We start from the raw sequence: 27,511 nt of genomic DNA, 5'->3' as shown, positions 1-27,511 counted from the left end.
CGCCACTCCCGCTCAGCCGCTGCGGCCGGGCGCGCAGTCCGAGGCTGGCGGAGGTGCCGCGACCCTCGCTCCCGGTCGCGGGTGCGCTCTCTCCCAGCCCCGGGCCGCGGAAGGATATTGCGCGGCTGCCGAGCCAGGGAGCCGTGAGGCCGGCGCCCGCGCCCGCGCCCGCGCCGGGGCCGGGAGCTGCAAAGGCAGTGGCAGCGGCCGGCGGGCGCGGGGGAGCCGCCCGAGGACTGGCAGCGGCGGGGCTGATTGATGGGCGCCCGGCTCAATGAGGGGGGCCCGCGCGGGGGTGGGGCGGGGCCGGCCCTGGGCTGAGCCAGTCGCGGGTGCTGCGGGTGGGGGGGGGGGCGGAGGCTCCGTGGAAATGTGTCGGTGACATTGAATGGGGAGACGGAGCGCGAGCGAGGCGCGCGCGCGCACACACGCGCACACAGGGCCCCGCTCGCTCCGAGATCCCCGGCCACGTAAGTAACTATTAATACCGCCTCGCCGGGAGTTGCGGGCGTGCTGAGCTCGGGGATTGGCCTCGGGCACCGTCGGCCATCCCCTTCAATTTTAAATACACATTCTTCTTACCTCTGGGGAAGAAAGGAAAAAAAAAAAAAGACGAAGAAGAAAAGCCATCAATTTTCTCCAAAACAAACCCCACCGGGCAATTTAGGTTTAGGGTCGGGGGAGACGGAGTGGTTGTAAATTATTCCAAGGCAAGATCCAGTTATCGAGCGGGAAAGGAACGCCGCAGGTTGGCTGGGGGCTCATCCCCTTCCAGCGCCCGGAGGAACCCCCACCCCCCCCGGAAGCTCGTGCCGGGGGCATCGGAGACCACGGATCTACCCTCGTCCCTGGCCGCAGTTCTCGCTTTATTCGGAGGACGATCTGGAGCACGAGCGAGCAGCGGCAGCATGAGCCTGTGCTGACCTCCGCCCGGCGGGCCAACCTGGGCTTTGTCGCGGTACCTGCGCCCGGCCCGCGCCGCAACTCTGTGCCCAGCTTTTGCAATCTTTTGTTGGCAGCGCTGACCGCTCTAAGTTAAATGCTCCCTTGCTATTCTTTTTTCTTTTTTTTCCTTTTTTTTTTTTTTTTTTTGTCTGTTTGTTTAAATTTTGGAGAGCTCTTGCGATCCTTGGAAAAGTCTCAGACGCCATCTACAGTTAAAACGTAGGTAACTACCCTCTCCGGCGTCCCCCCCCTTCCACGCCCCCCACCCTTTCCACCAAAAAAGGGGGTGCAGCGCGGATTCTGTGTGCCGTGCGGCGCGAGCCGGTAGCCCCGTGCTTATTTCCTTTTTCTTTTTGTTTGGTTTCTAACGCGTGGGGACCGAGCTGCGGCCGCGCGCCGCGCGAGGGTCGCGTAAACTACAGCAGGGCTCCCCCGCCCCGTCTGGGATTCGGAAGCCTGCGTGGGGATCGCTTCGGGAGACCTGGCGCTGCAGCTCCCCACCTTAGCAATCTGGTCGCTCGTCTAGATCCGCGCTGGAAAGAGAGAAAGAAAGAGAGAGAAACTAAAAGTGCGGAGATTCTGCAAATCGCCGGCTGCTTTGGGGTAACAAAAGGACCCGAATTCCTGCCGACTGAGCACCCCCGGGAGCCGGGCTCGGAGCCGACAAGGTGCCTGGCGGCGCCCATCTGGGGGCTTCCAACTCTCTTCTCCACGTAGCCCCCTTCCCGTCCCCTCCCCTCTCGTTCCGTTTTAAAATCCGTGGCACGGAGGCGCCTGCAGCCGCGCTCGCCGGCGACTCATCTCTCCAGCGGGTTTTTTGTTTGCCGAGTGCGATCCCCACACTCATGAACATACACAGGTCTACCCCCATCACAATAGCAAGATATGGGAGATCGCGGAACAAAACCCAGGATTTCGAAGAGTTGTCGTCTATAAGGTCCGCCGAACCCAGCCAGAGTTTCAGCCCGAACCTCGGCTCCCCGAGCCCGCCCGAGACTCCGAACTTGTCGCATTGCGTTTCTTGCATCGGGAAATACTTATTGTTGGAACCTCTGGAGGGAGACCACGTTTTTCGTGCCGTGCATCTGCACAGTGGGGAGGAGCTGGTGTGCAAGGTAAAAAGCCCGGGGCTTGTTTTCGCTTTTTGTCTTTTAAAAAGGTTCCCCGGCCGGCCGTTTGGAGGGGGCGGGAGGTCGCCAAGCTCCGGAGCCCGGAGGAGGGAGGCTCGCGGGATAATGATCTGTGGCCTCGTTAAATGGGTTTATTTATTTGTTCACGTTCGACTAGTTGCGAAGTTTTTAGTGCGTTGCAGACAATGGGGCGGGCTGCGGCGGGGGCGTTTCGGGGAGAGCCCGGGGCTCGGAAGGGCGGCGGGACTGCGCGGGGGCCACGCACACGCGTTCTCCCGAAGGCTCGTGGAGCGCCTCGGCGCAGGGCCGGGTGCCGCTGCCCGAGGGGGTTCTCCCTGGGTCTAGCCAGCCCCCTCCCCTTCCACCGTGGAGTAGGGAATCCCCCGCTAATTTGAAGGCACTGATGACTGGGTTCCTTTCGCAGCCATTGTTCTTAGAAGCGTGCAGGTGTTAAACCTTTGTTCGGAAGGTGCCCTTTAAAAGAGACACACAAAGGTGTCCCCTCTGGCTGAGCCAGGGGCCCAGCGCGGGGAAGGAGTTTACAAAGAGCTCTCTGCTGCCTGCAGCCTTGGAAGGAGGTTTGGGGGGTGGAAAGCAAAGCCACAGGCGCACCTTTGGGTGTAGGAAAGAGTGAGTCCTCTGGGTCTTCCTCTCCTGTCTCGTTTCTTCTCATCTCCAGACTTCCGTGCCTGAACACCCCCCTCGCGCCCCCCACCCCCAGCACACACCTTTGCCAGGATGGTTTATAGGCCAGCGTTTGGAGCTGCAGGGATTAGCAGTGCTAATACAGAGATGGGCACTTCAGTTTCCTTTTTGTCTTTGACCCCCAACAGGGACTGGTGTGTCTGTGTGTCTTTGTGTGCGCACTCCAGATGAGGGAATGAGAAGGGGAACAGTGGGGGAAAAAAAAAAAGGATAGAGTAAGGCATACAGCTCCCCAGACATTGGGCACAGATCAAGAATTCATTATCACTTAATTTTACATTTGGTCACTCTTGGTTTTTCTTGGGGGAGGGGGGTTTCAGGGGGTAGTGAGGAGTGAGGAGCCCTGCACAGCTATGCTACAGATAATACATTGCACTTTTACCATTAACCACAGATTGCTTTATTTTGTAGGGGGCTGGAGTCTTGCATTGTAAATAATGCGTTTTGTGGAGGTCTTCAGTCAGTTTCGCAATTCCTCAGTTCAGATCTCAGGGGGAAATCAGAGGCTCTTTAAATACAGCCCTCCACTTCTCCGGAGGATTTGGTATTTTGCATCTTCTCCTAAGTTACTGAGATCCTGAGCAAGTGACTGTGCCCTGTTAACCAAAATTCAGCAGGCTATTCCGAGCTGGATTGAATTCTCCGAAGACCTAGAAGGTTGCACAATAGGGGAGTCATCCTTTGAAATGAATGAATTCCACAGAGCTGCTACTCTCCTATGATATACACACAGTCCCCCAGCAGTGAGTGTGTTCCCTCCTTTTGCTTAACTTGGGTATAGCATTTTAGTATTTCTCCAGAGCTGGAGACGCTTTTAAGTAGAGGGACTCTGCCTTCACATTCTGCAGGAGCATCTTACTGGTATTTTTTGTTGTTGTTGTTTAAAGGCAGGGCGACCTGCCCTGGCTCTTTCTTTCTCCCTCCAGATTCTTCAAGACATATTTCACTTGGGGCTGACCTCACCGTGTCATTTGTAGACGTGCTCTTTGGCCTGAAACTGTACTTAATCTGCCGGTTTAGTTCTTGCAAAGATTGAATCAGCCCCTCACCAATTACTGTGGGGCTGCCAGTGGGTTTAAGTGCAGTATCATTGTTCTGCTTGGCAGAGGTCATCCCTTTAAGACACGGCGGCCTGTTTTCCTGCCTTTTTACCAGGGGTGATGTGGGTGGGTGACTTTGTATGCAGGCATAGCTGTGTATATCCTAGGAAGCTCCAAGGGGTTTTTATAAGGCTGCTTCCAGCAGCTTCCCTCAGATACACAGCGTGAACTCCGCTTACTGCAAGGCACTGTGAAATCTACACGTTGAATCAAGTTCCTTTTGCTGTCTCAGAATACAGAGCTCCTGTCTCCTAGCTCTGTGTTGACCCAAGGAAAAAGTCTTTGCAAAAACAGACCAAATGAAAAGATGCCATTCCTGTAGAGGACTATAGAAGGGAATTCTACAGGACACTATTTGGGGTCATTTAACCAAGACAATCAAGCCTGTTCATTGTCTCCCCGAGCCCACTGTAAGCTAGGCAAATGAAGGAAGGCAGCTTTAGGGGGTCTTTACCTTATACTTATCATGAAATGCTGGGAGCTACTGTGCCCATGGACATAATTACTATCTTGGCATAATGGGCACATGGTTTTGCTTTTTGTTTTTTTGTTTATTTTTTTGTTTTTGCAAATGCTACTAATCATGGCCTAATCTTACTGCCTTATCTCAACTGCCAGATTATATTACTAAGGCTCCAAATTAAACATTTAAAAGAAGCTGGCAACCAGGCTTATGGCTTGATTTTGCATTTGAAGATGATGGTTTAAATATCAGTCCAACCCCATAAATGCCTGTTACAGCTGCTACTGAAAGTTTGGTACCTACCCATTAGGGAGAACAGAAGTATTTGTTTTATTTTTCATACTCTGTCCACCATCTTGGAATTTGATCTCCTACAGAGGGTGCTGGCTATTTCTTGAAGCTGCCGTGCATTTTTTTTTTTTTTTAATTTTTATGTCCATTCAGTTTTTCATCAGTGGGACAGAATAGCAGACTGAAGGTGCTGAGTAAAAACCACCTTTTTTTTTTTTTTAAACGCAACTTGAAGGAGGAAGTATATGATAAGGCATGGTAACTCCAGGAGCACTGGAGAGAGAGTCTGCAGCCTGGTGCTTCAGAACACATCACCCTCCTCCCCTGTTATATAACACAGCGTGTTGACATTAGCCACTGCAAAACGTTTATTACTCTCTGTGAAATTTTTGAGGCTTTCCTAGATTTCTGCTGCCCGCAGTCTGGGTGTTAGAGTTGACTCAGGCATTTCAGATTCCTAATTGAACGGACCTCTGAGGTCACGGCTCGTAGGTCATCATTTGACAGTATCACGGTGTGATTTGTGGTCTCCGGAGACGTTGAAGTATTCATTCTTAAATTCTAGGTTATAGTGGCAGCAGCTGTGCCGCCTTCCTGAGATGCCTCATTATGGTTCATTCACAACGTTACTTTGCTTCCTCGCCCTGGGTTAGCACCAGCCCTCCTGAGGCTCTTACTGTCCTCCTTTGACTCACAGATATCTTCAGGCTTTTGAACCTGAGGGCGACTTCTCTTCAATCCTGGCTCTCAGATGGCAGCCTGCGTCCCTGGACGGGTTTCCGAAGGCCTGTGAATCCCTCGAAAATGAATCCAGTATTGTGCATTCCTTAGAGAACGGGCATTGTCCTGGGAGAGGGGACAGAGCTTTTCTCAGGTTCCCACGTGGGATCCGGACCCAAAAAGGTCAACCGGGTTCTAAATCACATCTCCAATTAGGAAGAGGAGGGAGGCCCGGGGTCCCTGAGTGCTTTATCCATCTTATCCAGATTATTGGTGGCCACACCAGGATTAGAGTCTCTGTTGGGCGATTTCTAGGCCAGGCTGCAAACTAAGGATGAGGGAGAGGATGTTCCAACTAATGACGAAGATTTAAGAAGCTGAATGATGGTGCACGGGGACCGTTTTAAGTGTTCGTTGCTGGAGCCTTCTTGGCCTGCAGGGCTTTCCAGCAAAGCACCTCGTGCCTGCCCCTCACTCACGCAGGCACAGAAGAGAGTCATGTGCCTCCATTCCCAGGCAGAGAGTGAAACCACATTCCAAACCCAGGGATTTGTATTTCCGATTTAGTGGAGGTCTTGAAATGAATGAAAGCCTTTTTTCTTATAACCTCAAAGATTCTCTGCAGTGTTAATTCCTCTTAGGTTGGTTTCAAAAAGGTATTGAGGATGGATTTTCTCTTTAAATAACCCCACAATGAGGTGGCATTTCACAGGCTAATTTTGATTCATAGAAAATCATTGCATAACTGATTCATTGAGCTAGATAGCTGTGGAGGGAATCGAGAAACGTGTCTGCTTCCCTATTACGGACCGTGTGCCCTATTCCTAGCTCTGCCGCTGGGGCTCGATTCGACTTGTTCTCTGAGCTTCGATATCCACATCTGTGAAATGAGGGTATTGAATTAGAGGACCTTAAGGCAAAGCCTACGTATTTACTCTGTGAATTGCTAATATGTTGTGGAGTGCTATACGACACACTTGCATACCATAGAATAGGTTGTACACAATTGCTACAGTTGTATAGTGATGTCCGTCTCTGTTCTGTTTTGGTTTTTGGAAGGAAAACAAGGCTTTGTCTGTGTAGCTTGGGGTAGGTCACTTAGATTTTTCCTTAGTGTTTTTTATAAACAGGGGATGGGGATAGAGAGAAAAAAAGTAATAAGACTTAACCATTTGTGTCCCGTGTTACATCTTGCAAAGTGCTTTTGCCCCCATGTTGTCCTATAATCCTCCCAACGGTGTAAGTCAAGTGTCATTTGCCCATTTTACACATGAAGACTTGGAAGCTCAGAGAGGTCAAGCAGCTTATCCAACATTACACAGCTGGGAACAGGCAGGGCCAGTGTGGTCTGTGTCCCAAGTTCCCTCTGCCTTCTGTCTCCTCAAAAGCCCGTGCCATTCTGTGATTCGGTGGTTTACGAGGCGCCCCTGACTCTTGGTCTTGTTGTGAATCCTGTCCTAGGTGTTCGATATAAGCTGCTACCAGGAATCCCTGGCCCCGTGCTTTTGCCTGTCTGCCCACAGCAACATCAACCAAATCACCGAAATCATCCTGGGAGAGACCAAAGCCTATGTGTTCTTTGAGCGAAGCTATGGGGACATGCATTCGTTTGTCCGCACCTGCAAGAAACTGAGGGAAGAGGAGGCGGCCAGACTGTTCTACCAGATCGCCTCGGCCGTGGCCCACTGCCACGATGGGGGGCTGGTGCTGCGGGATCTGAAGCTGCGGAAATTCATCTTTAAGGACGAAGAAAGGTGAGTGTCACTCGTCCAGAGCTGGTGCTCTGACGGGCTGCTCAGGAGCGGCTTGCTTGAGAGGTTCGAATGGACATTTTTTTTTTTTTTTGCTGCCTGCCCTCCAAGGGAGGCGGGGAGGACAGAGGGAGGTGAATGGGTTATTGTGATGTTTTAAGTGCCCCGGGAAACCACGTTGCGGCTCCTCCAGGGTGTTAGTGAATGTCAGAGCTCCGGTGCCAGGGTAGCCTGATTAAGGTTTTGTTTTGTTTCTTTCTGGGTTTTGTTTGTTTGTTCGTTTGCTTTTTTTTTTTTTTTTTTTTTGGTGTCGTGAATTCTAAAGGTGGCTGCAAGCCGGTGTGACATTTTTAATATGAGTAAAGGCACCAATTTTGCTTTGGAAATAATCCTACCTTCAGAACGCTCCGTGCCTGGCATCAGTCCTTTCTAATTCATTCGTGCATTCCTTCACTCAGTGGATGTTCCCCAAGCGCGTGTGTATGCACGGATGAACTGCGCGTGTTTTCCTCACAATTCTCAGTCCTGTGAATATCAGGGTGCATTAGCAAGTCAACTCACCTACAAAGGAACGTTCCACGCCCTGAATGGAGATTATGTAGGGGGTCAGATGGGACCTGGGGGCTGGGATGTCCACTCTAAGTAGGACTTGGAAGTCAAGAAAGTATTTATAGAAGAGGTGTTTTGGGCTTCCCTAGAAAGGTGAGTTTGTTACTGACGATGTAGGAAGGACCGGTGTTGCAGGTAAGGGAGCTGCCAAGGCGCGTACTCATGATGTGAGGGTCTGTGTTACTGCGGGAGACAGCGGGGCAGGACGCTGGGCATCTGGGTTCCATTCTGGTTCTTCCACTCACTCACGACATTCTGTTGAGCAAACCCACGGGGCCTGCTTTCTCTTCCAGCTGACTTTGATTGTAAAACTCTGCCGAGCCCCTCCTTTTCTTCTGAAGCATCTGCTTTTTTAGAGGCGTGGAGGCAAGTGATTTACATTCACTGCTGACTGTTCCAGAAATTGTTCTAGAGTTTCTACCCACGTGGGTCGTGGAATTACCATGATGACCTTGGGTATCCTCGGCTCCTCCTGGGAAAGTGGTTCATGAAGTGGAGATCCGTGGTCACGAAGCTATTAAGGACCATCTGAGTACAAAGCCATGCACGTCATTCATTCATTCACTCAACAAATATATCTGGAGTACTTTTTTTTTTTTTTTAAACCTGGAGTTTCTTTTATGTGTTTGGTGCAGATCTATTAGCCCTTTCTGCCTGCCAGTTACTGTGCCATGTATCCCAATGGCCTGGGATATTTTAGGCTATCGATTATTGTCCTGTAGAATGATATCCTATAGAATAGACATATAATGACATCTCGTGGTGTCTGCTTTGTTTTTTGCTTTTTGTTTGTTTGTTTGTTTTTTGTTTTTGTTTTTGTTTTTTTCATTTTATGGTTAGAGCTAATTGGGAAGCAAATATCTGGGAAGCATTTGGGGATTAGCAAAGGTAAAGGATCTGTGGTTACTTAACCCAAATGAAATAATTTGATGACGGTTTATAATGCAACTGAGTATAGAAAGTGCAGAGAGCTGCTGGCTGCGGAGACTGGTTATGTTCCATATTTTTTCTCAAACAAGTATCTTCGGCATTGTGACAGCTAATAGCCTGGTCTTTGATAGTGCATGGTTTGCATCCTTACTAATAAATGGAGAAGAGGGAGCTATTCTAAGATCTCGAGTGTGGGGTGACACCTTTTCTCTTCTTTGGCCCAGAAGGACCTGCCCTTGGAGCCTGCAGACTCTGGTTATTATTCTGGTTTCACCTTTAATGCTTTCTATGACCTTTTATTTTATTTTATTTTAAAGATTTTATTTATTTATTTGACAGAGAGAGATTACAAGTAGGCAGAGAGGCAGGCAGAGGGAGAGGGGGAAGCAGGCTCCCTGCTGAGCAGAGAGCCCGATGTGGGGCTCCATCCCAGGAGCCTGGGATCATGACCCGAGCCGAAAGCAGAGGCTTTAACCCACTGAGCCACCCAGGCACCCTTTTCTACGAACTTTTAGTTTGATTCCTTCCTCCTGGCCTCAAGTTTCTTATCCCTGTATTGTCCTGGCTTTGTTTTATTGGTTCTGGGGTCTTCTCAGTTATAACATCAGGTGTCTGCTTCTTTGAAAATTCTCATTGGAAGTTAAATAGCTCCTTGACCCCCAGCGGAATACTGCCAAAGATGGTTTCTTTGTCCTGCATTCCACCTTTCTTGGAAATGTAATCACTGTAACTACAAAAATATGAGGTGGTTATTTGGAACCACTTTAGAGACCTAGTATGAGGTTATTGTTGACCTAACTTATAATTCTCTCTGTGAATGGGGGTACGGTGGGTACCATCATTTCATTTGATGGAGGAGAACTTCAAAACCTTGTGTGAAGTCTCAAAGTTATAGACTAGAAAGAGCAGAAGTGAGGACATATTCTCTATTAAATCTGCTCTCAAGAAATTCATTTGCCTGCCACAGGGAGTAAGGGCAATGAATGTCCTCTCTGGCAGGGATCCAAGTTTTTAAATGTCCCCTTTGATTGTGCTCTTTCGAGAGGAATTTCAGGCACCAACACAGATACAGGGGGGCGTGTCCAGTGAGCGCACGCGCATGGTCACTATGTGTTTATGAAGTGAGTCATAGAAGGGTAGACATCTCTAAGTCACAGGACATGGGAGCACATGTGGACTCGAGGGTCTCCCGAGGGGCCGTGTTTTAGTCCTCTCCTGTTGCTGCCTGGAATCAGAGCCCCAAGGTGAGAATGCTGGCCTCAGTGACCACAGCTGGCTGGAAGCAAGTGGAACTGAGACATACCTCACATTTGCTGTTGAAGGCCTTTTCCTTCAGGCCTGGCTTGTCTTTCAGGGGAAGTGAAGAGTGCCCAGGAGTGTGTGGTGACAAAGCTGAAATCCTTGATGTCCCAGGGCCTAAGGAAGAAATCCCAAGACGTTGGAAGCTTCCAATACAAGGACATTGAGTTTGGAGCTGAGTTTGACTTTTGTAAAAGAGCATGATCCTTTCTAGAAAGAAGTACCCCATGTGGATGTGAAACCAGAACACCTCACTGGAGTAAGCATGTCAAAGCGAATCCTTTTTAACTCGAGAGAGCATTATCTTCGGAAAAGGGAAGCAGTAGTGACAGGGAGGAAACTGCTCATCACCTGTCCCCAACCTGTCTGACAGGATCTGAGCCCATGCAGCCCTGCAGCAGGGAGCTACCATTCTCCTTCTGGGCCAAAGAAGAGAAAAGGTGTCACCCCACACTTGAGATCTTAGAATAGCTCCCTCTTCTCCTTTTATTAGTAAGGATGCAAACCATGCACTATCAAAGACCAGGCTATGGTAGCTGGGCAAGGTGACTGGGATGCACAGGAGTTAAGTGACCTTGCTCAAGGTCATACAGCCAGCATGCTGCTGGAGCAGGCCTGGAAATCCTTTCATTTCACTCCAGAGCCCTTTCCCTGCCCCCACTGCGCTGAAGTCCTGGAGGACCTGGCCGTTCCTGGCATGACAAGTGTCTCTGTCTGGGCAGCTCTGAGAAGGTCACTCTCATGTTCAAGGACATTCCAAATGTTCTCATCAGTAGCTGATAAGAACTTTTTCTCCAGCCAGCTGTCAACTTTTTGTGGAAGAGGAATAATGCCTTGTAGCCTTCCTCATTGTTTTGCTTTCGAATGTCTCAATTTCAGAGTAGGAGACTGATTTTGTCACTCAGCGAATTTCTCCCTCCGTGTGTCCCTGCAGCTGTAGAGTTTTGTGGCACAGTTTCTCTTTCTCGGTCTGCACAGTGGCCTGTGTGAAGCATGCTGCCTGTGTTTTGAGAGGGGACAGCAGCCTGGGACCTCACAGGGCCAGTGCTGCTGGCAGCCCTCACTATCCATCCTAAGCAACACGACCTCAGCAGTAGGTGTTTCCATAGGACTAGAGTCTCTGCCTCTCCTGACAACAAAACAAAGGGATTAAATTGAAAGGCTTTTGAAACATTGAAGGATGGAGACTGCCTGTTTTCTGGTCCTTTATGCATTGGTCCTTTGGGGGGAAAAAGACAGATGAGGCTTTTGGAAGTACCACTTTATTAAGCTTCAAATCAGCAGACCCCCTCTTTTGCGCATGGTCTTCTCTCTCTCAAGGATGTGCCTCTTACTGTCCGATGCTCTTGCAAGAGACTAAAGCGGAAAGCTTTACAGAGTGAAGTTGGCTAAGCCCCACTGGGTTCAGAACGAGGCCGGCCTGTGTGCTGACTCCTTACGTGTGGATTTCCAATGACCATGTGTAACTGAACCCATGACCACCCATGAACATGTTCTCGGTAGAACGGTCAGGGCCATCAGTCCAGTTCCCCCCAAGCACCTGTGAAGACATGATACACACATGACACCCATGTTACCTGAGGGCCTGCTGTCAACGTGCCTTCTGTTGCTAACTTTTGTTGAATTAGCAGCACCGCCGATTCCTTTGCTTCCATTTTATTTCGACCTGGGTTCTAGATTCGGATTCTTTCTCTACCCCTCATTAGCTACCTGGTCTTGGATGAGTCCTTTCATGCCTCTGAGCTGCACATTCCTCCAGCAGAAATGAAGACTGCCTCTCTGCAGGCGGCTGTGAAATGATCCAGACGTGTACGGGGTCGGGGGAGGCGCTCGCGGTAGCCAGCCGGTCCTAAAGTCATTCATAAAGCGGTGCCATTGTGGGCAAGCCCTTCGCAGGGCGCTTGAGGCTCATGGAGAATGAGCTCCGCCTCCCAGGCAGCCATTCACGAGGAGTGGACCTCTTGTGATGTGAGGGTTCCTCCTTTCTGGTTTAATTGCAATAGTAGATCGGTGCTGGGGAGGGTGATAGACCGGGCAAGGAATGGGGGAACCTGCGTCTCAGAAAGGCCAGAAGGTCGACCAGATGCACACAGGGGAAGGCGGATACCAGGTGCGTGCAGAGAGTGAAAGACCCCACTCCCCAGGCCTGGACTGGCCACAGCGTTCCCAGGCTTGTGCTGCTGCTTCTCCTCCATCCCTGGGATGTTTCTGCAGGGCCAAACTAAGGTTGTTTTGTTTTCTTTTTGAGGAAGTTAAACCCCTCCCCAGATTGTACTCAGTGTGGACACACCCTTTGCATCCATGGTTTCCGTGGTCAGATCAGACATGCCCTGTAGAGTGGGAGGGGCGTGTGTGGGAGGGGACCCTGGATCTGCTGGAGGGCAGTGCCCAGCTTCCCCAGCTTCTCCCCCTCCCTGTCCTGGTAATAGGCTGATCTGCCTGGGTGGCCTCTTCCAGGAGGCCCCCAGTTTCACTTAGAGCCTCCAAGGGAAGGCCTGAGCTTCAGGAGAAGACCGGGTTATTCCTGTGTGGAGGACGAGTCACTGGATTCTAGTCCCTGCTCCTGCGCTTATCAGCAGACTCAATCTTGACAAGTTACATAACCTCTTTTGTCCAGATCGCCTCATCCGCAGCGTGGAAATAACCATGAATGAATGCAGGTGAGCCCAGGGCTTGGCGCATGAACATATCAAAAACGCCTGGCCACGGACAAGCCGTAGCGCCCACCGTCTCCACCTCCCTTGCGTGTAGAGCCTGCTGCCGCGCCCCCCCACCCCGCACCCCCCTGCCTCCCGACCAGTGACGAAGGGCGGCTTGCTGAGTCAGGACGAGAAGAGCCGAGGATGTCGATGCAAACTCGAGCTGCCCCGGGAGCGAGCCAGTGTTCCTGCAGCAGCCCCTGTTCTGCCCGCTGGCTTTCTCTTCTCCCTTAGGACCAGGCTCCTTGTCACTCTCCACCCCACGCTCCCTGCCCCCCCCCATCTCCATTCAGTGTTGACATTTCCCTGCACAGAAATCACCCCTGTGAATAGAGAAACATGCCTCTGTCCGTGTTCTTCTTTGGGGAGAAGATTGTTATCTCTTGACGTCACGGGTTGCATTTCCTCTGCTTTCTGGAAGCTGGTCAGCACCTGCTTCTGCAGGAGGGAGGCTGGACCCTCTGTAGGAACCCAGCAGCCCTGGGGCTCTCAGTGTCCCCTGCCGCCATCGGCCCAGGCAAAGGACCTGTGTCTCCGGGGTGAGGGAGGCCTTATGCCACCCCCACCAGCTGAGGTCTGTGTGCACCCCCCCCCCCCCCGCTCAGTACTTTCTGTACTGGTTTTCTTGTGGATCTTCAGCCTCCATTGAGGCTTTCATATCTAACAAAACAGGGAGACCAGACTGGAGACCCGACCCTGCCTTCTCTCATCAGTAGCCAGTTACACGTAGTTCGTAGGCTCATTGTATTTTAGCAAAAGACCTGACCTTTTGCCATGAGGGAGACAGAGCTCCTGGAAGTCCCTTCTTCACGCTGACCACTTCTGTGTGCTTCAGGCGCTGCCAGCCCTTGGGGGAGGCTCACTCCTCCACTTCTCCCTGAGTGGGTAAGTGATCCCCCTCCCACAGCGCCCTCATAGTTCTCCCTCTACTCGAATTGCCCGTGTGCATCCCTCCACTGTCCTTATGCCTCATCTGGTGGCCTGGGAGCTTCTGGCTGAGCAGTTCACTGCTTGTGCTTAGTAAATCAGGTGAGTGGCTACACTGACCAACCAGAGCCAAGGGCACAGCTGTCGGATTTCTTACTCTTTCACTGAGCCATTACACCTTGGCCTACCTTCTCTGGCGTGGGTCGGAGATCATGAACTTGGAGTATCCAGCATGGTGCCTAGCAGACTGCAGAGCCTTCAAAAGGCACCTGTCCTGACTGCTCCTGGTCACCAGCCAATGGCTTTGGGCCTTGCCACCCAACAACCTGGAGATTTACTTATTCAACAGACAGCACTGAGCATCTGTCATGAGCCAGGCACTATTCTAGGTGCCACAGATACTCAGTGCCCCATGAGCCGGAACCCTTCCCTTGTGGGACTTGCATTTCAAGGAAACATTATCTGGCCTCCAGGCCCTGTTCTAACTACAACACTTAAAAGAACTGATTCAATTCTGTATTTTATTGTAATTAATTTACATGAACCAGTTTAAAACCAGCGAGTAAACTAGTGCTGTTATCACCGTGTTATGGATGACGAAATTGAAGCTCAGGGTCCCACAGCTAATCAGAGGCAGACCTCAGGCTGTGCACCCAGGACGCCAGAGTCCCATGTGCAGGCCCTCAAATACCACCCTGACTCTAGGAAAGAGACACCAGGTAGAATACCACCCTTTGTGTGCCACTAGAGGAGGGACTTTCTCATGCGGTTGGGTAAGAAGTGAACACCAGAAGGACCTGACCAGCACTGAGTACTAACACTCAGTACTTTACCTTTCTCTGAGGGGTCGAGAGGCCACCGGTTCACCAAGCCCACAGGCAGTCCTATTTATGCGTTTCCAGTTTATGGAGTGGGTTTTGCTTTCTCCATGGAACTGTGAAGTAGCGTCCAATGATCTTTCTGTCTCCCCTTCCTAGCACAGGACCAGCCTTGTAAACACTTTGCGAATGTCTGGCCATTGACTACATGGGTGTGTGAATTGCCCCTTAGGCCCTGGAGGCATAAATATTATGAGAAAAATCCCCTGGATATACTGATGGCAGGAGGCAGTGGATGGAAACCCATTTTAGATGCTCGTCATCCAGGATTCTTGGGAGTTTCTCTAAAGCATGAAATAGAGTCAAGCCTGTTTGAAATTTCTCTGGACTTAAGAGAGTGGGCAATTCTTAAGCAGAATCACAACCAGATACGCTGGACTCTAGGCAGCACGTTGCAGCCAGGGCGTCTTCGATATGGGAGCCACACCTGTTGCAAATGTTAAGTAAGCATCTATTATGTGTACTTTTGGCACAAGGGTTTAAGGGTATGAAAATCACCTCTGGAGAATCCTTGTCTAACAGAAGCCATCATGTAACAAGTTATTCTTCATACCGTGTTACAGAGGATGGGTGTGTGTTAGCTCGCTGGGGGCAAGAAGAAAATGTCCTAATGGCAGAATGGAGTGTAGATAATGGGCGTGTCAGGGGGTCCGGGGGAGACGGGCTCCTTCTCGGGTTGTTCTGAGTGAAGAAGAACGGTGTCCAGAAAGTATGAATAAAGGCCAAGAGACACGAAGGAACCCTGGGCAGGGAGGGGCATGCTGGTGGAGAACACTGTGGGGGGTCAGAGATGAGACTGAAGAGGGAAGCCAAGATTTAGGACCTGGAGGCTTGCCCATGACCTTGACCTTGACTTGAAATCCAGGAGGAGACATTGAAGGGTTGTTTTTGTTTTGTTTTGTTTTTTGTGTTTGTTGTTGTTGTTGTTGTTGTTGTTTTTCCTAGACAGGATGGGTTGGGGTCTAGTTGTGATTCTGGAAGTGTCCACGCAGGGTGGCCTGGGGGTGGGTAGGTACTTCCAGATGCTGAGGCTGAACCAGGACCCAAGAGGTGGTACCAAGGAGGGGTGGGTAAGAGGCCGGGTTAAACCCATGCTTTGATCTTGACAAATGAAGAAATGGGGAGGAAACGTCTTTCTCCAAAGTTCTAGAACATGTTAGTGGCGTGACCCAGAGCGCAGCCCAGATTTTCTGGCTCCCGGAACGTGTGTAGTATGTGCCTGGGCCATCTGGGTGAGCCCCAGTTCAGGACTCTGCCAAGTGGAAATCCCTGTCTGGCCCAGGGCTGGGCTGCCCAGAGTGTTCCTGGGTTGGTAGGGTCAGAAGGACTGGCCTGAGCCCGCTCCCGCCCTGCCAATGGTGCATGATAGGAATGTTCCGGACTCTGAATCAGCCTAAGCAGCAAGGGCAGAGCAGCACCTCGAGGTGTGCCTGGCTCTGGCTTCCTGGAACAATCCAGGCTGCGTGGGGCCCTTGGCGCAGCCCCGGCCTGCACCGAGCGCTGGGGTGCCTGCAAAAGCTTCTCTGAGAAGCTCAATCGACTGACTCGAGGTCAGGGGATCCTCTGAGACTAGGATCTTCATGCAGAGGGCAAGAGGCAAACAGAGTCCCAATGAGGGGTGTGAAGCTGCACTGCCTTCCTTCCCTGTCTGTTCCTGTGGAGATCCCGGCTGCGCTCCAGAGCTGCCTCCTTGCGGTGGGAAGGCCTTGGAGTTGGGAGGTGGGGTGGCTCCCCCCACTGCCCCTTCCCCGCCCCAGGGCCATGATAAGTCAGGGCACAGACAACAGGACCCTGGTGCTGTGGAAACACCTGGGTGCTTGAGTTGGATCGGGCTTCTTGTCCCCACAGCGCTGTCCCCGAACTAGTCGCTTCATCTTGCTAATAACTGCGATTTTCCGGTAGATCAAACTAGCGCAGGACCCCCACCTCCCACCCCCTCCCTGACTACAGTAGCTCCCAGTAGTAAGGGGGACACAATCCCTAGGACCACCAGCCAGACCCCTCTCTGGAGATTTCCTTCACCCTGAGGTGAAGGGTTTCCTTGTGGGTCACCTGCTGCTTTCCTGCTGCTGCAGAAGCAGCTTGACCTGGGCGTCGGGTCTGTTCACGGCGTCTGCGGGACCTGGCCCATCAGGGGTTCTCAGAGGCAACTGCTGGAAAAAAACCTACGCACACAGGAAACAGAATTATGGTGACAGTTTATTTGGCAGGATTTAGCTTCGCTTATTTGTCAAGTCCCAGTGGTGGCTGTCGGATCAGCTGAACGTGGCCTGGGGGGCTGGGACAGTCCTGTTCCCCCCATGGCAGCCCCCTGGGGCACCCTTGCTCGTATAACCGAACTGACAGCGGAGGGTAGCTTTGCAGTCAGGGGCAGAGTGAGGCCAGACCTGGTGGAGGCCGACCTCTCTCCGCTGACCCTTCGCCTGCTTGGATCCACCCTGCGGAATGGCCTTCAGCGACTTTTCGAATTCCACTGACCTCAGGCCACTGGACTTCCCGGCCAGGCCAGGCCCACTGGGTCTGGCTGAACTCCCAGCCCTGCCCCACCCTGGCCCACCCTGTCCCTATCCCTTCCTGCTGCGAGAGCCCAGGACAGCGTTTAAAGATTTCAAAACAGAGCGTGATTTGCTGGGGGAGGGCCGTTTTTGACGTTTTGGATGGGGCACGACTCTGCACATTGAACACCTGCTTTTGAATCCCAGCTCTGTCACTCATTTGCAGGGTGGCCTCGGGCAAGTCCCCTCTGCTTTCTGTACCTCCGTTTCTTCTTCTCCTCAATGAGCAGGTCCGGCCACCTCTCCAGTTCATGAGTTCCAGCAGAGGGGTCACGGATGCGAAGGCTTTGTCTTTGTAGAATAAACCCGGGGCCATGTTGGTTGCACAAACACAGAATCTTCCTTCCAGAGATTGTGTCTTTGACACTAAGCAAGTCTGTGGTGCTGGTGTCAGGAGGTATGACGGAGAGAGACCCAGGAGGACAATCCCGGGTTTTTTCAGGTAACCGTATGTGGCCTGAGACCTTCAGTTCTCTGTGCCTCAGTTTCCTTATCGTGTAAGAAGTTTTCCCGTACCGTAACACCTGCCGTTCTGTTCCGTACTGAGAAGTAGCCCTGTCCACTGAGCCAGTCGCAGTGGCATTAGGTGTTGAGTTCACGGCCGCTGGTGTTGCTACTGTGATCATTATTGTTAGGACCACCGTGTCCAAGAGGAAGTCTTGCGGTTCCTAGTTTCAGAAGAAAGGAAACTTAAACTCAGGAGTTTGGAAGCTAGGAGAGCCCTTTTCAGGCCACGCAGCCGTGTTCTCATTTTACAGAAGGGAAACTGAGGCCAGACGGGCCCATGGTCCCACTGCTCTTGGATAGAAGGGCCCCGAGGGAGGCTCACTGGCCTCTGCTGGGAAGGGGTGGGGCATTGGGACCCTGAAGGCCTGTGCTGCGTGCTGCTCTATCGAGGCAGGGACTAGAAGCACATCCTGCTGGTCCTGGCTGCCTCACCTGGCTGGGGATCCGAAGACACCAGGCCTGGTGCCAAGTCCACAGGCTGCCCCTGTGTAAGCCTTTTTCATTCAGAAGTTAATGCAAAGCAGGCTGTTCCTGCCTTTGCCAGGGATACATTGCAAGTTGCACGCAGGGTACAGCTTCTTGGCCAAGTCAGTCCTGCCCCGGGCTAATGGCTCTTTCCTCCAAGAAGTCACAGGAGATCTCCACGACCATTCATAGCGTTTTGGTCGCAAAAATTCTCTGCCAACCTTCCCTTGTCCTTTTCAGAAATTTCTGCTGTTCATGTACCATCTTTACTCCCATGACCTTCACGAGGCCCATTGTGATGGCTTTCGTCGTGAATAAAGTGAGCAGAATGAGCTGAGCACCTTGGGGGAGAGTGGGAAGAACATTCTGGGGGACGGGGTGGGAAGCAAGTGCACAGAGCCCAAGAAGAAACCACAGGCACAGAATTCATGTCCACTTGGATCTGCCTGAGTCTTGTTCCTCTGTCTTCTCTAGGCTCTAGGCTTGACGGGGGTTATCTTACTAATAAGATCCGTTAGACTTGCCACCAGATTTTTGCAGATTTCCTACGCTCGGCAGCCTGGTAGAGATCAGGCTTTCCTTGTTCCGTTGTTTCAGTCCTCGCGAAAACCCAAGAAGCTCGGTGTTACTTGTCATGTCCTTATCCCCGGTGCCTATGATTATAGGACCACCCAGCTCTTATGGATTGTTAGGAAAATCAGTTCCTTTGCCTGGGAATGCATAATCCTCAGGCTGTTCAGGGGACAGCGGAAGCTGAAAGACTGTTCATTCATATTGTCTGTCCCATGCTGACAGGAGCAGGTGCTCTGCTAGACATGCCCCCCGCCCCAGCACAGACAGAGGCAACCTGCTCCCGAAAGGGGGCAACCAAACCCCAGAGGCCTTCTGAGAGTCCCTGCCATGGTCCAGCAAGTCCGTGGGGACTGGCGCGGGGACTGGAGCACGGCCTCAGGTTCCTGACATGCGTGCGCCCCGGAAGGTCCTTGTCTAAAGACGCAATCCAGACCACTTGCCTTGACCCTTGGCTAGGAGTGATGTAAACAAGTTCCGGGAGTTCTGCGGAGGAGGCAGGGGCAGAAGTATGCACTTCCTCCCCGTCTTTCTTGAGGCTTCTCTTTTTCTTTTCACCGCGCCTGCCTGGGATGTCTGGGCTTCTCCCTGGGAGGAGCAGGCTCCTGCCCCGCGCACTGGCTCTCCCTGACCCCGGGCGCACATGTGCTCCCCACTCTGAGGCGGCCTCACCGACGGGGACATCCCGGCTGTGGTTTCCTGCACTCGCTGCTGCAGTGGAAGGGCCAGGCCTGCGGGCGGGCTGCTCGGAGCCCCAGGGAGGGGTGAGCCCTCAGCCCCTGAGGGGCCTCGCTATTCATACGGGCTTACGCACCCTCTCCCAGCATCAAGCTCCATGTCCACATAAAGGGATAATAATTCCTGCCTTGAACATTGATTTATCATCTTTAAAGAGGAAATATCTGAAGATACGTAGCACCTATCTAGGTACATAGATGGTGTTTGCTATTTGGTACTTAGTAGTTTTCAGAGCCGGTATTGGAACTCGGGTCTCTGACTTGAAGACCGAGCTGCCCTAGTGTATATGGGACCGCTCGGGCACCGCTCTCACGGAGCTGAACATAACGAGCAGATCCAGACTCGGGCCATCTAGACCCTGGCTTCGGGAGGGAGGAGCCTGATGTGGCAGGTGGGGCGGCTCTGGGGCAGCCGAATGTCCACAGCATGTGCGCGGCGCTTTCCCCTGGCCTGTTGGGTCCACTGGGCATTTGCACAGCCCCTGAGTCCTTGATAGTGGGGAGGAGAGAGGTGAATGCTGGGCAGGGCATTAATGGACAAGATCAAACCTTTGGCCATTTCTGAAGGCCCTTTTCTCTGAACTGGAGAAGGATTCCAGAAGGGGGTCAGGCTGGAGTTAGGGTCTGTGCCCCCGGGCGAAGGGAGGTTGGTTGGGTTAGAGAGGGAAGGTGAGACTGAGCGTCTCGGGTTGTGGCCTGGAAGGAGGTAAGAATGGAAAAGGGCTTCAGATGTGGTGCAGCATAAAGAGCTTGAGGGCTGACGTCTGTCCCCGGCAAGGGCTAAGCTAGTAGCCGCTCAGGTCTCCGGAGGCACATCCGCGCCTGCCCTCACCCCCGCCAGGGACTGAGGTACTAGAATTTACAAAGCCTGTTCCCCGTGGATACTTCCCCTGACATCCACTTAATCCTGGCTAGGGGCGCAGAGCAGGGTTGTCGTTCCCTCAAAGATGGGCACACTGGAGCTCCCAGGGCTTGGTGGTGTGGATGCCCCTTCAGTCCCTGAGTGTCGGCTTGGTGGCCCCTACTCGTCTCGGTGCAGGAGAAACAGCCGTCAACACCGGTGACGTTCTTTGCATACAGAGTGACCTCAGCCACCTGCCCCTGAGCTCCTGGATGTGGGACTGAGGCGAGGACCCTGCAGTGCCCACGGGAGTAACACAGAGTATAAATGCGTGACCGTACAAATAGGAATGCACAGTACTCCGGGTGGCCGTGAGGGGCAGGAGAGGCCGGGGGCGGGGTGCTTCTCTCTAGAGGATGGTCAGGCAAGGGCTCTCTAGACAAGCTCCTTTGAGCAGAGACCGGAAAGAAGTGAGCGGGATGAGCCGGCCAAGTATCCGAGGGAAGAACATTGCAGGCAGAGGCTGGGAGAGAATGTGCACAGCGGCCCCGGGCAGGGTGGTGGGTGCTCGGTGTGTTGGAGGAGCAGGGGCGGGGCTGGAGCTGGAGCAGGCGGGGTGGCAGGCGCAGTCAGGGGGCCCGAGGCTCTCCGCGCAGCCTTGGAGAAGACGTCAGCCCCACGTGCAAACCGGAGGGCTGCCGCAGAGGAACCCCGCCCCAAACCTGATTCCACGTCTAGTGCTCCTTCCACCCGACTGCCCCTTGTCCCACAGCTGATGACCGTTGCCACAGCTATCGTGATTCCCGTAGCTATCCTGCTGCCACGACAGTGACCTTGGAGGCCAGGAGTCTGGCCAGCTCCTGAGCTCTGGGTTGGGGGCTGCTGCCGGGGAGGGTCTGATGAAGGAAGCTGTTGAAGGAACCTGCTTGGCCCCGTGGTGTGCGCCCCCTCTCCTCTGCCCCCTTGGGTTTCCCTGACTCACCTCCGATCTTGGAACATCTAGGGAAGCTGGTGTGGGTCCACCTCACCTGCCTCCTTCGATTAGAAAGAGCAACAGGAAGAATGGGCTTTGCCTTCCATCAGCCCAGTTCCAGATGAGCTCTTCTAGACCCTTCCCGCGTCTGTAGATCGTTAGCCGAAGGGGGAGGAGAAGAACGTGTGTGCTACAGGTTACAGCAGGGTATGGGGAGAGCAAGTAAAGAAGACGTGTCGCTCTGTATTACAGACACCCAGAATGGTAAAACTGGCAGAGACTTTCACACCGGCTTGTCCAGATTCATGCCCGCCAGTGGGAGTGTACTTACTGCTACTGAACCGTACAGTTCAAAATGGTTAAAATGATAAATTTCATGTACATTGAACCATAATAATAATGATTACAAAGAAGACTGCCTTGTCCAATGCTCCTCTTTAAGTTGGAGAAACACAGAGGTTGAGTGACCTCCCCACAGCCACACGGCAGATGAGAGATGTCGTCTGGCCTGGAGTCCGCTCTCCGAGCTCCCAGCCCAACACCGTTTCCAGAGGACACCACCATGTTATTGCTCACTGAAGAAATGAGTATAGGGAAGCAGTCACGCCTTGGCCTTTGAAACTTCTGCAGTTCAAAAAGGAGATCTCAGAATCTCGGGATTTCGTCCGCTTCTTTGCTATAAGAGAGCTAACTGATTAACTTGAACCTCACCTTCCTTCTATGGCTCCCTGAGTAGGGGATCGCTCTGAAAGGCTAAGACCCGTAGACCCAGGGAGGAGGAGGGAAGCAGCTTACCGACTTGAGTCACAAGCTCTGATTTAGGCAAAAGCCCCGATGTCTTTTCTCTAAGCATTTTCCTGTTCTCTGCTCATTTGAGCCTCGTCACCCCTCAGGACAACAGGGTAGAAACCGTGATGTGCACTTTTGAGATGAAGGAACCCACCGGTGTGGATGATTGTGACCTTGTAGGCCCTGAACCCTCACCCCAGCCCCTCCTCCCTGGCCCGTGTCACCTTCGTGGCAAGTCTTCGTCATGGGAAGGAATGGGGCTGACTCTGCGGGGTTGAACACAAGAGCTCTGTTGTGGAGGGTTCTGGCAGGAGAATGGAAGAGGATTTCCATTTTAAGCCCTGGAAAGTCACAATACCTAGGTTTCCCCTCAAGGAATGGCAGAATGGGGGAATAGGATTCTTCAGAAGCCCTGAACCAAGGAGGGATGCTGGTCTAGGAGCTTCTGTTGCTAGGTAGGGGACAGCTGCCAGTCTTGAGAGAGTCGCTTCATGTCTTGGTCTTCAGCTTTGTTCACTGCATGTTGTTATAGTTAATTTTAAAAATTTAACTTACTTGTGAAAATATTTACCGAGCACTTATTTTATGCCCAGTGGTCATATAAGGCTCTGCTGTATAAAAAAGTAGTACTGGGCCCCAGGGACTCAGAGTTCAATGTGGAGTTTCTCCACCTCTGTTCATGAGTGCAGCCGGGAGAGTCCTAGAACCTGTCAGCCAGCTCAGCCGTGCTTAAATGGCAAGGGGAAGATGGACCCACGCACATAGATGTACATGTTGGCACAGGTAGAGGATACAGGTAACTCACTCAGGTAAGCATCAGGTCAAGGACCAGCCCCTGGGAGTGTGGTAGGCCAGACGGGAGGCAAGTTCAACAGCAAATCTTGGAAAGAAGTTGGGCTTGCTATGAAGATGTCAGCCTTGGCAGGGCTCATGGTAATGCCTGCCTGCTCAAACATTGCCCAGCTCGGTCTGTGTCCTAAAGTAAGGCGGCTTGGTAGTGGGCAAGGTTGACTAAGGAAGGTGCGGGACCAAGTCTTCTCTCAGCTAAAAGGCTTTTGGACAAGTTACTCAAACTCCATGAACCTTAATGTTCCTATCTGTAAAATGGAATCATCAAATCTTCCGCGTCTCACAAAAGGACTGTTATAAAGCCAAGACGCCATTGGATCAAAGGTCCTTTCAGACTGTTACATCATATCATCCAGAAGTTGTCGATAGAGCTCCTGGGAGCTTCCTAGTTGGTTGGATCTGAGTAAAATCCTGGGGATCCCCAACGACCTAGATGTGTCTGAGAATAGTATAAATCTCCCGTTCCCTCATCACTGAGATGGGGAGACAATCATGTCTTTTATGGTCTGTGTACTCGCTAGAAGTGTGGGTTCACACAGTAGACCTTAAGCTTCATGCCAATTCCCTGTCAGTCCTATTCGCTCCTGGATCCCCCCATCCCGGAACTGTGTCTGACACAGTCTGACGCTCACTAAGTCATGTTTGACTGGTTGAATGAATGAATGCATGGTCTTGGAGATATTAAAGCGGGAGCTAAGATACGGTGATGGGATTCACGTGCCTCGGTGTGCCCATGGGAGCTCACCCTTTCTCTCTCTCTTGCAGGACTCGGGTCAAGCTGGAAAGCCTGGAAGATGCCTACATTCTGCGGGGAGATGACGACTCCCTCTCCGACAAGCACGGCTGCCCGGCTTACGTGAGCCCAGAGATCTTGAACACCAGTGGCAGCTACTCGGGCAAAGCAGCCGACGTGTGGAGCCTGGGCGTGATGCTCTACACCATGTTGGTAGGGCGGTACCCTTTCCATGACATTGAGCCCAGTTCCCTCTTCAGCAAGATCCGACGTGGCCAGTTCAACATTCCAGAGACTCTGTCGCCCAAGGCCAAGTGCCTCATACGAAGCATCCTGCGGCGGGAGCCCTCAGAGCGGCTGACCTCGCAGGAAATTCTGGACCATCCTTGGTTTTCTACAGATTTTAGCGTCTCAAATTCAGGATATGGTGCTAAGGAAGGGTCAGATCAGCTGGTGCCGGATGTCAACATGGAAGAGAACTTGGACCCTTTCTTTAACTGAGCTCGTGCCCCACAGAGACTTAGCAGGTACCAGGAACGAGAGAGGGCCGCGGAGAGTCCTTCCAGGGGACACGGATCGCCTGGCTTGGTGGCAAGAAAGACACTGACACTCAAGTTTCTTGATTCACAGAAGGAGAACCTTCAAGGAGCTGACTGAACATGGAGCATGGGCGCGAGAGACGCGGGGTGGGGGTCTGGGGTCGGGTCCGCGGGGCGGGTGCCCCGGAGCTTCTCTTCCCTGATGTAGCCCCCCTGGAGAACCCCCGGTCCGTTGGGCTGCTTCTGCCTACCCCACTTTTCATTTGTTCCAAAATAGTTGCAGATCCCAACAGAATCAAAACTCTCTGCCTCAAACACACATCTTGGCATCGCACTGTTAGCTTTTAACTTCCTGTCACGATTCAGGGAAGGTACAATGGGCCAAGGATTTCTTTTCTTTTCTTTTCTTTTTCGTTTTCTTTTCTTTTCTTTTTTTTTTTTTTAAACAAGACAACCACCTATCTGATAATCAATGCGGTTCATTAAACAGCAACAACAACAAAATTCGGTGCACACAGACTGACCAGAAACCTGGGTGCTAACCTAAAAGAAAATAGAAATCCAGTTTGTGTCTCTTAATCTCTTAATTGCTCTTTTAACTCATTTCTTCTAAATAAACTATTTAATATCCTGGTCAGGAAATGACATGTTGATGCTTTGCTCCCTGAAGGGGGAAAAAAAAAAAAAGTCTGTTCTTTAACAAGCTCTTCTGTTCTGTGTCCATGGGTTCGTGGCAGGAAGCTGTTAGAAGTCAAACTTCTAGATGCATTAACTGCTTTCATAGTCTAAAGAAAGAAAAGGAAGGGAAAGGAAAGGAGAAATAAACTCCTGAGTTTTTTTTTTTTTTCTTTTTTTTTTTTTTCCTTTGAACGATGAAGGCTGCCTCATAGGGGGTCCTCTCTGCCGGGATGGGGACAAACGGGGCGCGATCACGGGAGATGCTTGGAGTCTGAAGCTTATAGGCCACTCTGGTCTCAGCTACACCTTTTGTCTCTTTGTTTTATTGGAAACGAGTGAAACCAAGCAGGTTGTCCCACATGTATGAAATACAGGGCAGCTATTTCCTTTTCTTTAGGAAGAATGATCCTTTTCGCTTGGCAGGCCCTCTGGTTTGGACAGAAACCCTCGGTAGAGACAAGCGGGGAGAAAAATCAGCTGGAAGCTAGGATGATATAAATAAAAACAGCTCTCTATCCCAATACGCACCTTTGTATTTTCAAGAATCCTTCTATTTATTAAGGAAAATGTCACATTGTGATGTATTAAGCCAGTTTTTCAATTACGGGTTGACTTGGGATGACATGTTACATGCTGTAGTGAGTAACATCTATATATTTTTTCTTGTTTGAGTATTTCTGTCCCTGAAGTAACCTTTTGTTTGGCTTTTCTAGATAGCTTTATTTGATTTCGAGTGGCAAACGTTTTTTTATTACGGCTTTTCTATTTGCTGTATGATACAGAACTCTTTTGGCATAAATATTTGTGTTTCCAGTACCTCACTTGTTTGGATTTTACTGCCTGTATACGTTTTGTGAAATGGTCCTGTTTTTGGGTAGGTAACACGTGGACTCTAGTGTGTAAATGTTACTTGAATCTGTGCTTCATTATAGTACGTGGCATGTGTGTGCAAACCTTGGATGCTTTATGCCTGTTCAACAGGAGCCCGGCCTTCGTGTTCCCAGGAGGGTGGCTTCACCGTTCATAGTCAGGAGACAAGGCGGCCATGGATTTGCCCTTGATTCTGTTTTGATAATGGGAGATAGAAAGGAGAGGGTTTTTTTTGGTTTGGGGGTTTTCTTGTTTGTTTTTTGTTTTGTTTTGTTTTGTTTTTTTACATTCTAAAGATGGTGCTGTGTCAAGAAGGACCCGTTTTTCTTCCCCGCCCCCTATTTTTTTCAGTACCCCGTAGGAGGAAAGGTTGGTGACGTGCATGGTGGGAATCTATGGCCTCTGGTGCATTGTCCTGTATTTGGTTTAATGTTTTTGTCCTAATCTCTTCAATCAATAAAATTGTGCGTATTTAACTAAAATGCTGAGGTCCTGCAAATGCTGAGTCTCTGCCATGTGGGATTTGTTGTGGCCACCGCACACCAGCCAGGAACACCTCTGTCCTCCCGGCGGCCCACTGGTTCAGCGTAATACCAGTGACGTGTTATCAGTGACTGTTAATACAAAGCCAAAGCCAATTTCCGTCATGTGCGGACATATGCTGGCCAATTTAGAGGTAATCTCTCACTGAATTAACCGTCACTACTGCCTGGGGAGATGTGAATTATGTTCTTATCACAGATAAGGAAGCAAGCCCAGAAAGGTGCATCACTTGCACCTTTACAGGTTAAACCACCTGTAAGCGATCGGGTAGGCATGGGCCACGGTGCGATCGATCCTGAAGCTCGTTATGTTTTCTATGATGTTAGAGCCCAGAGGCTTCCAGGGCAAGTATGCTAGGAGTGCTGGAGTAGTCAGGCTCTCCTGGACTCAAATCACCACCCAGGCTTCTACACGATTCCTTAGGAAAAGCAGCATCTGCTGCAGACCCCATTGGAAACCTCCAAGGAGGAGACCACTGAACTCCCAGAAACTAATCCCTACTGAACAGCCCTTCCCCTGGTCAGATGCACAGATTGTCAGACACGTGGGCTCCATGGGCAATCCCATCTCTCTCTTGCACCTCATTTATTAGAAATAACTACACTCCAGAGGGTCAGTTCCATCCTGGAACGTCTAACATGTGCCTCCCCCGTCCCTTCAGTGCAGGATGGGGAACAGACAAGAAAGCAGACAAAGACGGTGGCCAGAATGGAGTGGTGGGTCAACACATCCACGGAAGCCCCTAAGTGTACGTGTGCCGGCAGGTGTCCTGCAAGGGGTGACCGTGGAATCAAGAGTCCAGGAAGTGGTGGCTTTGGGTAATGATGGATGACAAACAACAGTAGCAAACGCAGGGGGAGCTATGCCTTGAGAACTTTCTGGAGACACGCCCAAGTGAGCATCACTGGTGCCAAGCTGTGGATAGATCTCATCGAAGTCCTTGCAAAGACTGGGGTTTGTGGAATCTGAAAGGACATGGCTAACGCAGAGGCTTCCCAGGCAGTTGGCTCTATCTTCTAAACTCACAAAATGTTTGTTACCCTGCCGTGTCACTTCCTTGTCTGTCCTCAGCCCACACCTGACCCAGTGCCTGGCCCATGGGAGGTGTTCAGTAAACAACTGTGAATTGGGGTATAATTTGTGTGGGGACACTATGCTGCTAAATTTCCTCCCAACCCCAGGTTTCTAAGCAGCACATCATTAGAAAACAGCCTTTGTGAGTATTGAAGCCCACTGGTGGCTTTTGCTAGGGCACAGATAGTCTGATCCAATTTCTTTGCTCTTTCACTGCCTGTGATTAAGCAGAAATGGGCCTGTTGCCCAATGGACGCCTGGTTGAATTGCATTCTGTCAACCCTTTGCATGTGTGGGGACTGGAGGCGGGGGGCATTGGCACACACACTTCTGGCCTTTCT

General features: G+C 51.4%; 1 protein-coding gene across 2 annotated transcripts; it reads left to right on the top strand.

Annotated features, from left to right (window-relative positions):
• Positions 1-378: 378 nt before the first annotated feature.
• TRIB2 (tribbles pseudokinase 2) lies at positions 379-26,035 on the top strand. 2 transcript variants are annotated; one of them, XM_013052932.2, is made up of 3 exons: positions 379-470; positions 6,816-7,108; positions 23,499-26,035. In XM_013052932.2, the coding sequence occupies exons 2-3, from the start codon at positions 6,954-6,956 to the stop codon at positions 23,965-23,967; spliced, it is 624 nt and encodes a 207-aa protein (XP_012908386.1). In that variant the 5' UTR covers positions 379-470; positions 6,816-6,953; the 3' UTR covers positions 23,968-26,035. The 2 variants fall into 2 exon arrangements, with proteins under 2 accessions (XP_012908386.1, XP_004745873.1); XM_004745816.3 differs by having other exon boundaries at positions 381-2,060.
• Positions 26,036-27,511: the final 1,476 nt, after the last annotated feature.

Source organism: Mustela putorius, unplaced genomic scaffold (assembly GCF_011764305.1).
Source record: "Mustela putorius furo isolate JIRA1106 unplaced genomic scaffold, ASM1176430v1.1 tig00000813_pilon_pilon_pilon, whole genome shotgun sequence".
NCBI classification, from domain to species: Eukaryota; Metazoa; Chordata; class Mammalia; order Carnivora; family Mustelidae; genus Mustela; species Mustela putorius.
The sequence above is the reverse complement of the archived record's forward strand: the minus strand, read 5'-3'. Positions and strand labels throughout refer to the sequence as shown.

Coding starts and splice junctions, on each gene's coding strand:
- TRIB2 (XM_004745816.3), top strand. CDS start 1,791: ATGAACATACACAGGTCTACCCCCATCACAATAGCAAGATATGGGAGA. Junction 2,061..6,815: donor GGGAGGAGCTGGTGTGCAAG/GTAAAAAGCCCG, acceptor ATCCTGTCCTAG/GTGTTCGATATAAGCTGCTA. Junction 7,109..23,498: donor ATCTTTAAGGACGAAGAAAG/GTGAGTGTCACT, acceptor TCTCTCTTGCAG/GACTCGGGTCAAGCTGGAAA.